A 13,658-nucleotide genomic window follows, 5' to 3' on the forward strand; every position below is an offset into this window, starting at 1 on the left:
TGCGCGGGTGCTCGATGATTTGTTTGAATCGTAGGACCGCGAGAGATGATGACAGCTTTGAGAGGATCCTTCATTCAGCAGTGGATAGATGATGGCAATGGCGATGTCAATCATGATGATGATGAGTGTCGTGGTGCTGGTGAGTGCCAGCGCGGAGGAATGTGTCCGTACTGGGCGGTGCCGCCGTGAGCTCTGGCCGAGTGCCCCGTCTCCTCCATCAGCACCTCGTCCACAGGGCGTCCCGGTTTCTACCGGCGGAGGACATCGCACGCACGCGGCATGGGGCAGAGGGCAGAGGGCACGGGGTATGGGCATGGGTTAGAGGGAAGCGGGAAGGCACCGCGCAACGTACACCAGGCACTCAATTCTCAATCAATATTTTCAGGATCGTTCCTAGGGCTGCCTTGGATTACCAGCGTGAGGCACTACCACTAGCGTGCAAGGTATGGCTATCCATACTAACGCTATGTTACTGCACCGTATAACCGGTTGGTGACTCAGCGGTAGAGCGAGCCTCTCGCAATTGGAAGGTTGCAAGTTCACATCCCGGTTGGGGTTTCAGTCAGCCCCTCATCATCCCTCTGGGTACGATAAAATAGGCACCACCTTGTAGGGAAGTCATCAGTGGTTGTCCTGTTGATAGACTCGCCCCTGCCATGGGAATGTGGAATTTCCACCATATTCTGCTCATTTGAGCAGGAAATCACTTCGACTATGCCCCTATAATTATATGACAAGTAAGGCGAGATGGAGGTGCCGACGTTAATCCTGGCACAGCGTCGTTCCCGACCGTTCCGGCTGAAACTCATCACGTCCACTCACGCAGGACAGCGATCCGCTAAGTTTGCCGACCCCTGCGAGTCTGCGCCGCGACCCGGATCTCCGGGTCGGCCGACCTCCTCCGCCAGCACGCGAACCTGACGACCCTAGACCCCACCAAACGTCACGTTTGGCCGACATCAGCAGCTGCGTCGCCGGGGCCGGGCACGACCTCCCGGGCCGGAGGATCGCCGCGATGGCGTGGGGGAGGGGGGGCGTGGGGGGTCACCACGAGGGACCCTGGGTTCCGGGGCCCCACCGCGACGGGAGGGACGGGCACCTTGAGCACGAGGCGCTGGTAAGAGCTGGACATCTGCACGGCGACCGGCTGCTCCTGCAGGAGTGGGGGGTGCGCCGCGTACGTCCTCACCAGCGCCCGCGCCGCCTCGGGCCTCGCCATCTCCAGGAAAGCCTGCGAGCCGCCGGGAGCAGAGCGCGCACGCCGCGCTGGCTACCGCTGTTTTTTCTACCACGCTCGCGGATGCGTCGGCTCAAAACGCCAAGCGGCCAGCGACGAACAGGAGCGGTGGCGCAGTGCTATGCGAGGGTGTAACGCGAGTCACGAATCCGATTGGCACGGTTGGCTAAGTACGTGCGAAAGTAGAACATACAGGCATACAACTGAGCAGGGTTATTATAGTAAGAGCTTGGGAGCAAAGAAACGATGATGATGATGGGATGGAGGGAAATGCAAAAGTGGAGCGGTGCGAGGGAAGAAGCGGAAAAGAAAAATGAGCTGACCTGCAGTGTGGTGAATGAGCGGGTGAGCGAGTGAACGGGTGAGCGAGCGAGCGAGCGGGCGAGTGAGCGAACGGGCAAGTGAGCGGAGCAGCGCGAGGGAAAAAGCGAACAGGCGAGCGTTTTCACCTGCAGCGTGGCGATTTGAACGCGCCGGTAACAAAGGCACATTTGACATTGCCTCGCCCCCACGCGGCGCTGCCCGCCGTGGCACGTGTTGATTGTTTTGAGCTCGCGCAAGCAAGCAAAAAAGGAAGGGGGAAAAACATGTAAATGGGATGTCACGTGCGCCGCGGCGCACGTGATGAAGATGCCGCGCAGCGGTGCGTGACGGTCGCCGGTGCTTTGCCGTTTGTATTCCCGGGCAAACGACCTTGAGATGCTATCAGAAGCCCCACTTTTTTGACAGCAGCGAAAGTTTTTACTTTCACTCAGCTGCCACCTTATCGATCAAAAGTGTTTGCTCCTGGCAGTGTCTGTGTGTCCACATGTCGGTGCGCGTGTGCGAGGAGTTCGGGGGGAGCGGGGGGGGGGGTGTGGAGAGGTGGGGGCTGTGCTGCCGCTTCTGCTTAAGGAACTGGGGATGCAGCCAAAAGGCAGAGTGAGCGAGAGAGAGAGAGAGCGTGATTATTTCAAATATGAACTGAGCAGCAGATTTCTCGGCATGAATCATAACGGTGACGCGGCTGCACAGACAGCGTCGCCCACACCACGCACGCAAGTCAGAAGGAAGGTCGCAACTCGGTTGGACGGCGTTACGTAATAATGATGTTTGTTTAATTTGGTCTCTATTTGTTAGATGAACATCTTTTTGTTTACATATATATTGCGTGTAATGAAAATGTCTTCACGTCATAACCCAGGTCGGCCTTAACGTGTCATGTGTTGGTCAAATGAAGAACACCGGCATAACGGCACAAGCTGAGAGATTTCATTCATCGTTCGGGCAGGCATTTTGACGAGGGCGTATGGGGCACAATGAGACAGACACCAAAGTAGCAAACCGGGCAGAAATGGAACGGTCAAAAGTCAGCGGGCAGATAGAACCAACTGCCCCCGGTGGCTCTTTAAATGGAATGAAAAGCCATGACATTTTTAGTAACAGCCAAATATATTCCAGGCCGGTTAAGAAGGTCACATACCTGATCACTTTGACCGACAAAGCCAATCCACAATGCAAATATTTTGCAAACTTGAGAACGTGGAAAAGGGTAAACCATCGCCGTGCGGCAGCGTAAACTCGCCGTGCGGCAGCGGAGAGTCTGACGGGGAGCAAGCCGCTCCGTTTGTAGCCGCGTGTTTGTAAAGGACCCCAGCACGCTCAAACCAAATGGCTCGCGGGTTTTGGTACTCGCGCCATTTTCATAGCGCGGGGCTATCATCGCCCCCCTGACCCACGCGCCCTCACCTGGTTTTTGGACCTCATGAGAATGTAGTTGGTGACCTTGCCGAAGGGCAGGCCTAGCCGGATGATGTCGGCCTCAGTGAAGGCCACGGGCGGAAGGTTGTGGAAGTGAACCACGCGGCCAGCGCTGTCCGTTCGGCCGGCCCCATCCTGCGTGGAAGGCAACGGCAGCTGTCAAGCTCGAGGCGGGTTCACAAATCGCCTGGCTTGCGTTTGTTCAGTTTGTCCGGGTTTTTTTCAAAAGGACGAGCCCCCAAAATCGATGCAACGCGATACAAGAGTCGAGTTTTTTTTACATATTTATCCACAAAAGCCACACTGAAGCCAAGGGCTCTTGTTAGTTATTTATTTACGTATGTATTTTTTTCCCCCACAACGTTTTTAGGGAATTGTGTGAGTGTTTATTACAAGTGGGAAGACACCGGAGCACCTGTAGAAACCCCACACGTGCAAAAGGGCAACACTATAAATTCGTCCACTTGCTGCACTGGCTTCTCCTGGCGAGCCAGGGTACGGAACCTCCTCGATGCCCACGGGAAGGAAGTTTCACAGCATCTGTGCATGATCCACCAACCTTCGCTGCTGCCCCCACAGTGCTGGATCACAGGCCAAGGCTAACATTGGAGGCGAGTGACATCTGAACTGATCCTCGGTAGCCCTTCCCTCACCTTTACCAAATATGGCCGCCGTGGGGGTGAAGTATGGACAAACAAACGACGGCACGGGGAGGGCTTCATCCAGCAGTGGATTGATCAAGGAGAGGGCCGTGAATGCTAATGATTTATTATTATTACGCGCACGCCGGCGGCCACGCCGCGGGGGATTAAGTGGACATTTACGACCCCTGGCTGCACGATCGCGCCGCTCTGCCATCTCTCGGACCGCACGCACGGCCGCTTCAAAGGCAATGTATAAATAAAGCACGCGCGGTGGAGCAGCGGTCGGGCGGGCGGGCAGGTGGCGCCCTCCCTGCCCGGTTATGGCAATCGGCGCACTCCGCTCGCGGGAGCGCCGGCCGCCGACCCGAGCGACCGGACGCGTGCGGACGCTCGGAGAGACCCAGGAAAACGCACGGAGGTTCAGGGGTGTGCACGGAGAGGCGCAGAGAAAAAGCGCGGAGGAGAAGAAGCGCGGAGAGGCGCGCGATTGGAATGACACCGAGAGACGGAAGAGAGACGGGGGGAGCGCGTGCACGAGAGAGTAAAAACCGGAGCCAATGCGCGCCAGTTAGGGGCGGCACGCTGACGTCAAGGAAATAAAGAGGGCTCAGGGAGGTCACCTCGATAGCCCGAACGATCGCCAATGAGCGAGACTGGCGGTGGAATTGCAGCCAAAGGAGGGAACAGGCGGATTGTGGCAATGCAGGACACGTGAGGGATGGTGATGGTGTGGTCAGGCTTTTAGCCAGCAGTGGACAGACAATAATTCTTGATGGTAATGATGAGGATGATGAACGAGCCGGTTGTGAATGACTCTAGATTCAGTTGCTCCTTTCACGTCGGCGGAATAAGAGCCACCTATGCGACCTCAGGTCCACACCAAACTCTCCAGCTCTGGGAGTTTGTTTGGAGACGTCACATGGGCGACACGTGGTCAAGTGGTGATCGTTCCAATACCACCACCACCACCACCAAGAAGCCCACTCGAGGGAGGTTACATGCTCCTGGCTTAACCCCAACCATCAACCGAGCAACAAAACCCCCCCGTATAGCATCAACAGATTGCTGTGGCAAGTGCTGTTAGCGAGCACTGACAGAGGCCGGCACGGCGCACGAGGGGGCGGGTGGCCAGCATCACGCCCGGTCACCTTTGTCTCCCAAGCGGCGACGTCAAGGAAATAAAGAGGGCTCAGGGAGGTCACCTCGATAGCCTGAACGATCGCCAATGAGCGAGACTGGCGGTGGAATTGCAGCCAAAGGAGGGAACAGGCGGATTGTGGCAATGCAGGACACGTGAGGGATGGTGATGGTGTGGTCAGGCTTTCAGCCAGCAGTGGACAGACAATAATTCTTGATGGTAATGATGAGGATGATGAACGAGCCATCTGTCAATGTCGCTCTGTTCACGTCGGCAGAATGAGAGCCACCAGACCCCCTCGTCACACCAAACTCTCCAGCTCTGGGAGTTTATTTGGAAATGTCTCATGGGCGACACGAATTGTGGTCGAGCGGTGATCGTCCCAATACCACCACCACCACGAAGCCCACTCCAGGGAGGTTACATGCCCCTGGCTTAACTACAACCATCATCCGAGCAACAAACATCGCCCGTATAGCATTAACAGACTGTTGCGGCAAGTGCTGTTTGCGAGCACCTTTGAAGGCCGGCACGGCACACGAGAAGGTGGGTGGCCAGCACCACACCCGGCTGCCTTTGTCTCCAAAGCAGCGACGTTTACACGCCGCACCAGGTACTCATTTGAAGCCGAGTCCACGTGGGGGAGGCCCAAGATCGTCACTGGTGTTGGCGGACGTGAGCGGTAATCCAACTCAGGTCACTGGGCTCATAGCGCCACATGCTAACCCGCTACGCTACTGCTCCCCACCAACACCTCCACCAACAACCAACATACCCCAACTATAAACCACTCCACGTACACTCCGCTTCATTAACCAAGGATTCCAGTCGAAGTCCCAACTCAATCCCCCCCCCCCCCGACCGCTCAGTGGAAAGTCGCGCATCTGCTTCTGCTAGTCCCAGGCGTCCGTGCTGTTGACTACATGCCCCTTGTTTTGTATAGGCTGAAGACCTGAGTCTCCTTTGGTTACGCAACAGATAAACAAGCCTCTCTTCCCTGGGAAGCCCACGTCCCGTTGTTTCTGCGCAGCGTCTTGAGATGCGGTGTCCGCGAGGCGCCGCGTGGATGTGGCTCGTATTGAATCGTAATGGTGACACTGTAGGGCCGATGATTCAGCTTCTGCGGCGTCGAAATGAAACATTTACGACATTATAAATAAAGCGAAGACATTTTCCCAGAAGAACCCGCAGCGTTTGGCCACGAAACGGAAAATCTGGCGCAGGAGGTCACCCCTGGGGAAGGAAAGCTCTGCGGTGACGTGACCAGAGGCAGATTTACGGTTGCAGGGGGGCGGTGCGTGGGACGAGCGGCCACGAGCGCCGTGCGGGCCGCCTCGTCCGTCCGCCAAAAACCAACGGCCCTGGTCTGGAGGGCCCCGTGGCCCCCCGCGGAAGGCAGCGGCAGGAGCCGTGGGTGTTGTGGGGGTCCCGACACCCCCTACCCTCCCCACCCCACCCCCAACACGGCTAAGAGACCCACACGGAAAACACTTGCCAAAAGTTGGTGGTATTTTTTAATCTGCGTTATTCCCCCCCCCCCACTTTCAGCAAGGCATCGTTCCACGAGTCGCGACTGGCCAGGATTTACACCTCTGGGTCAAATGAAGGGACACCGCTGGCGCCGATGGCGGGGCCTGCAGTCGCATGGTAGCGCGCGCAGTCAGCTCGGCACGGAGCCGTGGCAGCCAGCAGCTGTGGTTATCCAGAAACCACAGGGAGCCATTCGCTGGTAGTGTCCCCCCCCCCCCCAACTTCCACAGTGCGCCCGTATCGGTGGATTGACAGGTTGCGAATTTGTATTATCATCAACAAACATGATCTATCCACTGCTGCGTGAAGGCCTCCCCCGAAGCCAATAAGCTAATTTCATTGCATCTCCCTGAGGTGTATAAAATCAGTACCACTTTGTGGACAATCAACGGCGGTTGGCCCCCACCACAGGAATGTGGAATTTTTACCGCTGGCTCTGGGGTGTGAATGGGAGGCGAGCGTTGCCACGCGCTCGTTCGAGTGGGGAAAGCACTCTGGCCGAGCGAATGCGGCGATGACGGACCGATCGGTTTCCTTTATTTAACCCAGGTGAGAGCCCGCTGGGAGAGGGGGGGGGGGGGCACGTGCGTCTATTCATAGGACCTCCTGGGTAAAAACCAGGGGCGCAGTGCGGTCGGTGTGGCCCCGGTACACGCTCGATGGCCACGCCGCCGCTAGCACAGTACAAACAGAGTCGTCAAACGGCACGGGTCCCTGCCAAACTGCAGATAACTGCAGCACCAAGGCGGCCAGGGGCACGAGGGGGGGGGCGGGGGGTTAGGGGAGGGTGAGGAAAGTGGCTTTGGCCAAGAGCCTAGTCCCCTGATCCTGGTCTCCCGAGATTCAGCCACTCGCAGCGGCGTAGCCATCCAGCGTGCCGGCGGTGCGACTGGGCCGGGGCTCACGGGCCCTGGCGCCGGTGGGAGGGCCCCGTTTCCTTCCTCACACCTTGGGCACACGTCCTCCACGCCACACCACTGCCCGCTCGCAGGCCGGGCCAACGCCACACACACACACCCTCCACGCGCACGCACACTCTCTCCGTCTCCCTCTTTAACCCTCGCCCCAACTCCCGACGTAACGACCGCGCCATAACTCACTCTTCATTAGTGGACACGACCCAAGACTTATTTAATGCAAGGGGGGCCCGCGGCGCGAGGCCCGGGAATGCTCCCGGCCGCCGGCGGTTTCCGCCGCTTGCGCCGAGCGCGGCCCGGCTAATTCGGATCGCGGCACAGGGGCCGCTCGCCGGTGGCGGAATGCGACGTATGGGTGGCAGCCTCTTAGCGGCGTCCCATGGCGGCCGCGGGGCACAGCTGTCACGCGTCAGCGGCACGCGCGGCCCGGCGACACGGGGATAATGATAGGGATGAAATACGCGGCGCGATAAGGAACCGGGTGGCTTTGGCCGAGCGACGACGAACGCGGTGATGGTTGCCTTTCCATCGCCGCGAGAGAGACGGGGGGGGACAGAACCGCAGAGAGACGCGGGGATGGATTAAAATCACAGCACGGTGCGGGATGCCTTCAGGCTTTCAGCTAGCAGTGGACAGACAATGATTCTTGATGGTAATGATGAGGATGATGAACGAGCCGGTTGTGAATGACTCTAGATTCAGTTGCTCCTTTCACGTCGGCGGAATAAGAGCCACCTATGCGACCTCAGGTCCACACCAAACTCTCCAGCTCTGGAAGTTTGTTTGTTTGGAGACGTCACATGAGCGACACGTGGTCAAGTGGTGATCGTCCCAATACCACCACCACCAAGAAGCCCACTCGAGGGAGGTTACATGCTCCTGGCTTAACCCCAACCATCAACCGAGCAACAAAACCCCCCCGTATAGCATCAACAGATTGTTTTGGCAAGTGCTGTTAGCGAGCACTGACAGAGGCCGGCACGGCACACGAGGGGGCGGGTGGCCAGCATCACGCCCGGTCACCTTTGACACAGCGAGAGATGTTCATCGAATCAAATAGAGCTTTGAGAACGGATTCATCGTCTCATCAGGTGATGCCGATAGCACAATCTGGATAACATTTGGGGAACATTTTAGAACAAAGATTTTCAAGCAAAAACTGGAAGCCTCGTAACGGTGCAGCGCGTAGCTCCAATTGTGCGCAGCTGTGCATCGGTTGCCGTGCTGCAGTCCGCGAGGAGAGATGCGTCACTGGCGCGCAAGTGACCCAGACCACTGGCGCACCACTCTCCGCACACCCAATTGCGGCTGGCTCAGCACAAGTAATTTGGGGATCAGCATCATCACGTTACTCAAATGAATAAAAAATATAAGACCGTGGTAATAAAAAGCTGCGGGATTTTAGCTCCGGTCGCAAGGGCCCTGAATGGCGACCGGGGCCGGGACCGCCGTGAGCGAGCGATCGAGCGCCCCGGAACCCGAGGCTCCGCCAACGAGGAGATGTCAGCGCCCCGCACCGGATCCCACAGCGCCGGCGTGACGTGTTTTCTGTTCGCTGTCATTGTTTCATTTTCACCTCCATGTACAGTGAAGAAAAAAAAGTATTGATCCCCTGCTGATTTTGTACGTTTGCCCACTGACAAAGAAATGATCAGTCTATAATTTGAATGGTAGGTTTATTTGAACAGTGAGAGACAGAATAACAACAACAAAATCCAGAAAAACGCATGTCAAAAACGTTATAAGTTGATTTGCATTTTAATGAGGCAAATAAGTATTTAACCCGCTCTCAATCAGAAAGATTTCTGGCTCCCAGGTGTCTTTTATACATGTAACGAGCTGAGATTAGGAGCACACTCTTAAAGGGAGTGCTCCTAATCTCAGCTTGTTACCTGTATAAAAGACACCTGTCCACAGAAGCAATCAATCAATCAGATTCCAAACTCTCCACAATGGCCAAGACCAAAGAGCTCTCCAAGGATGTCAAGGACAAGATTGTAGACCTACACAAAGCTGGAATGGACTACAAGACCATTGCCAAGCAGCTTGGTGAGAAGATGACAACAGTTGGTGCGATTATTCACAAATGGAAGAAACACAAAAGAACTGTCAATCTCCCTCTGCCTGGGGCTCCATGCAAGATCTCACCTCATGGAGTTGCAATGATCATGAGAACGGTGAGGAATCAGCCCAGAACTACAAGGGAGGATCTTGTCAATGATCTCAAGGCAGCTGGGATCATAGTCACCAAGAAAACAATTGGTAACACACTACGCCGTGAAGGACTGAAATCCTGCAGCGCCCGCAAGGTTCCCCTGCTGAAGAAAGCACATATATATGCCCGTCTAAAGTTTGCCAATGAACATCTGAATGATTCAGAGGACAACTGGGTGAAAGTGTTGTGGTCAGATGAAACCAAAATGGAGCTCTTTGGCATCAACTCAACTCTCCGTGTTTGGAGGAGGAGGAGGAGGAATGATGCCTATGACCCCAAGAACACCATCCCCACCGTCAAACATGGAGGTGGAAACATTATGCCTTGGGGGTGTTTTTCTGCTAAGGGGACAGGACAATTTCACCGCATCAAAGGGACTATGGACGGGGCCATGTACCGTCAAATCTTGGGTGAGAACCTCCTTCCCTCAGCCAGGGCATTGAAAATGGGTCGTGGATGGGTATTCCAGCATGACAATGACCCAAAACACACAGCCAAGGCAACAAAGGAGTGGCTCAAGAAGAAGCACATTAAGGTCCTGGAGTGGCCTAGCCAGTCTCCAGACCTTAATCCCATAGAAAATATGTGGAGGGAGCTGAAGGTTCGAGTTGCCAAACGTCAGCCTCGAAACCTTAATGACTTGGAGAAGATCTGCAAAGAGGAGTGGGACAAAATCCCTCCTGAGATGTGTGCAAACCTGGTGGCCAACTACAATAAACGTCTGACCTCTGTGATTGCCAACAAGGGTTTTGCCACCAAGTACTAAGTCATGTTTTGCAGAGGGCTCAAATACTTATTTTCCTCATTAAAATGCACATCAATTTATAACATTTTTGACATGCGTTTTTCTGGATTTTGTTGTTGTTATTCTGTCTCTCACTGTTCAAATAAACTTACCGTTAAAATTATAGACTGATCATTTATTTGTCAGTGGGCAAACGTACAAAATCAGCAGGGGATCAAATACTTTTTTCCCTCACTGTAACTCGTGTAAATGCCCTCTGCGCTGGGTCACATTACGCTTTATATTTAGCGATCCATCCCAGAGCCATTGAATGCACTGGGAGCTGAGATATTTCGTGGTGGCTCAAGAATATTTTTTTCCTCCGGTGTAATTTATTAGCCTTGATACGGAATAATTAAATTATTTTTCTAATTCCGTCTCTCTCGCCCTTCGCTCTCCACCCCTCCCCATCTCTCCAACTCCTCCGCAATTATTTCCATATCGCGGCTCGTAAATTACGTCCAATAGAAAACTATTCTGGCGTGACTCGTGCCTAAAATGAAAAACACGCCACGAGGGCGCAACGTGCCGGGCCGCTCTGAAGGCCGCGTACAACGAGGAAAGGTCGCGGCTGCGTGGGCTTTCCTCACGCCGCATATTTGCGAGTCTGTCGCGGCCAACAATCGGCAGGGGTGAAGAGCTACGAGTAAGCGGCGTCGGGCCGGCGATGCGAGACGTCGGGCGACGTGGAACGTGCAGCCGTGACGCGGGCCGGGGGCGGCGTCGGGGAGAAGCGCGCGGAGCGACAGGAGTGTGGTGCACAGCTGCCCCGCACCCCCACCGCCCCCGCGGAGCAATCTCGTGGCAGCTCTCACAGACACAGTGGTCACAATGCACAGAATGCCAGTGTATGAACGTGAGAGTTAACGTACGGATTAACATCCACTGTCGATAATGTTGGACGTAATCTCCAGCGACTCGACTTTGTACAATCAATGTCCAAAATCTCTCTTGGGCTTTTGAACGTTCCTCCTCCTCCTGTGGTGTTGCCGATGAAACAATCAATCGGCACGTTCGCCCCCACGCCGTAACAACTCAATTCGATTGGCTCTGTCGCTGGGTGGTGGAGGGCTAGAGTTAAACATTGCCATTATACCTACACGCCAATCTAACCCCCAAAGAAACTAGTCACGAATCCAAACTCTTGTCAGATTAAGCGTTTGCGAATTCTTTTTGTAGGTTTTCTATTTCTCAAACGCGACAAATCGGGCGTCAGGCACAGAACGAGCAGCGGGGACGTCTCAACGGCGTCGCAGCGGCAGCAGCGTCAAAGCGGGACGCGTACAGAAGCACCGCGGCAAAGACATCTCAAGACGTGGAGGGGATATCACGATGGGGATCGGCGGCTTTACCACCCGCTGCCGCCCCCCGCCGCGTCGCACGTGCAGGGGTCCGCACGGCCAGCGGGCGTGCGCCACGGGAGCGACCACACCGGCCGGGGCGAGGCGGGGAGAGGAACAACCGCGTTCCGTTAGCCGGGGGGAGAGGCTCCTGCGGAGGAGGCCTGCGTGCTAATTTCCCACAGGATGTTCCGACGCCGTGCGCTGCGTTTTCACTTTCATTTCCCAGGTCTTCCCGTGTAAACGGGAAGACCTTTTCTCCACAGAGTCCCGTGTTCATCGTTATCAGCCATGGTCAATCCACTGCTGGATGAAGGCATCTCCCCAAGCTGCCACCGCCACCCCTTTCAACGATCCTGCGATGCAATAATCCACCTGGCAGCTGCCGCTCACGAGCGGCTGGGCGGATTCTCACCAGTCGGTTCCAAGTGAGGAACAGCTGCCCCTACATCAAATCCTTGCTTTTTTGTTTGTTTAGATTGTTGTCCTTCCCCCGCACCTCCGATTAGCATGGTTGGCTATGTCTGGCGCGAAGTAAGTCCAACATACTTACATATAATACCACTACCTGGACTCGCTAACCGTGCGGAGAGACGGAGCGTGGAGTGCACGTCACCTCTTCGGGAGGGCGGCAGCGACAAGGATCTGAATTTGTTTCCCCGACTCGGGCGCCGTACTGTACGGAGCTTTTATGTTCTGCCCCTGTTCTGCAATGGGAATTCTGAGGATTCCCCACTTTCCTCCGACAGCAAAAAGAAAACACGCAGACAAAATGTAACCGATATTGGTTAAAACATCGCAATGCTGAAATATTCCCTGCAACTTACTCGGTTCCGATTACCCACAGCAACACTAAACCCAATTCTAGATTTGAAGCTACACCTTTCATCATGCTAAGTCTGCCAATCAAATGCCAATTTTTTATGCTAATTCCTTTATCGAGGCACCTTAATCCCTCTCACACAGCTTAAAGGTCGCAGTCTGAGCTTGGCTCTGTTTCACTCCAGCGCAGTCTTCGAGACAGGCTGGTCCCTTCACCTGATGAAGGCCGCTTGTGTTGTGGCCGAAACGTCGTGATTTTTGTTGTTTTATTTTTTTACCTACGTGACTTTACCGAATAGAACCAAAGAGTATGAACACTAAACCCCCTCGTGTGTCTTGAGACTCAGCGAGGCTTTCCTGGGTAAACAAGCTTCGTAATAATGATAATCACTATTATTATAACGAAAACAACACCACCATCACCACCGCGCTGAACCCTAACCCCCACGCTCCCGCGGCCTGGGGCAAAAGTCCGGTCAACGATCGCGTGCACGAGAAGAAGGCCTCCGAGATTTCAAAGGTCCGCAAGAGCGAGCGAGCGAGCGAGCGAGCCAGCCAGTGAGCGTCACGGGCACGCGCGCGCGCGCCCTTTAAACGCCGATGGCCCACCGCCCTGTGTTATCAACAAGTCAAGTCCCCAGACGGGCACCCGTCTATTTTGAGCGTGTTTTTCATTTTACAAATGGATGACCTACTGGACTCGCGGTTGGAGGGGGAAAAAAAGAATCGGAACAAAAATTGCAAATTGCACGTGAACCCCACTTCTGCATTCCCCTCTGCGCCCCCCCCCCGCCCCCCCCCCCCCGCGCGTGGCAAAGCACGCACCAAACAATTAGCCGCCGATCATAAATACTCCCAATCTTCTCGTGAAATTCAGCTTCCATCTCTATAAGAAGATTTCTGGTTAGATTGTGCGAATATACATGCGTCATTAAACCTGCCACCACCCGACACAGCCACTTAACAAGGTTTGTCACGTGAACAAAACGTGCCAATTCGTTACTAGCTCAGCACACCGGCGTGTTGGACAGTAAACCCATGACGTTTCACCGATAACTGCAACCAGCCGCATCAGGCGACAGCCAGAGTTGTGAAGACATCCTCCTGTTTCGGTCTCAAATAGAGGGATAAACGTGATGTCGTCAATCGAAGAGAGGAGCTTCCTTCTACATTACGTCGTAACGGGCTTCATGGACGGGCGTTCAACACGCGCGCGTGAGTCGACGCCCGGGAGGTTGAGACCCGTCCAGAGTTTGCTCGCTCAGACCAATGCTGCACAGCATTGGTCTGG

At 55.1% G+C, this 13,658-nt stretch overlaps 1 protein-coding gene across 1 annotated transcript in view; it reads right to left on the reverse strand.

Annotated features, from left to right (window-relative positions):
- LOC116940706 (RNA-binding protein 20-like) overlaps positions 1-13,658 on the reverse strand; it is a 44,218-nt gene that overhangs the window by 8,012 nt on the left and 22,548 nt on the right. The window contains exons 7-9 of the mRNA XM_076065810.1: positions 2,966-3,112; positions 1,100-1,231; positions 172-248 (exon numbers count right to left, since the gene is read on the reverse strand). Of these exons, the coding sequence (XP_075921925.1) occupies positions 172-248; positions 1,100-1,231; positions 2,966-3,112 (356 nt within the window). The remainder of the gene's footprint in view (positions 1-171; positions 249-1,099; positions 1,232-2,965; positions 3,113-13,658) is intronic.

Source organism: Petromyzon marinus, chromosome 9 (genome assembly GCF_048934315.1).
Source record: "Petromyzon marinus isolate PM22_M1 ecotype Great Lakes invasive population chromosome 9, UKy_Petmar_22M1.pri1.0, whole genome shotgun sequence".
NCBI classification, from domain to species: domain Eukaryota; kingdom Metazoa; phylum Chordata; class Hyperoartia; order Petromyzontiformes; family Petromyzontidae; genus Petromyzon; species Petromyzon marinus.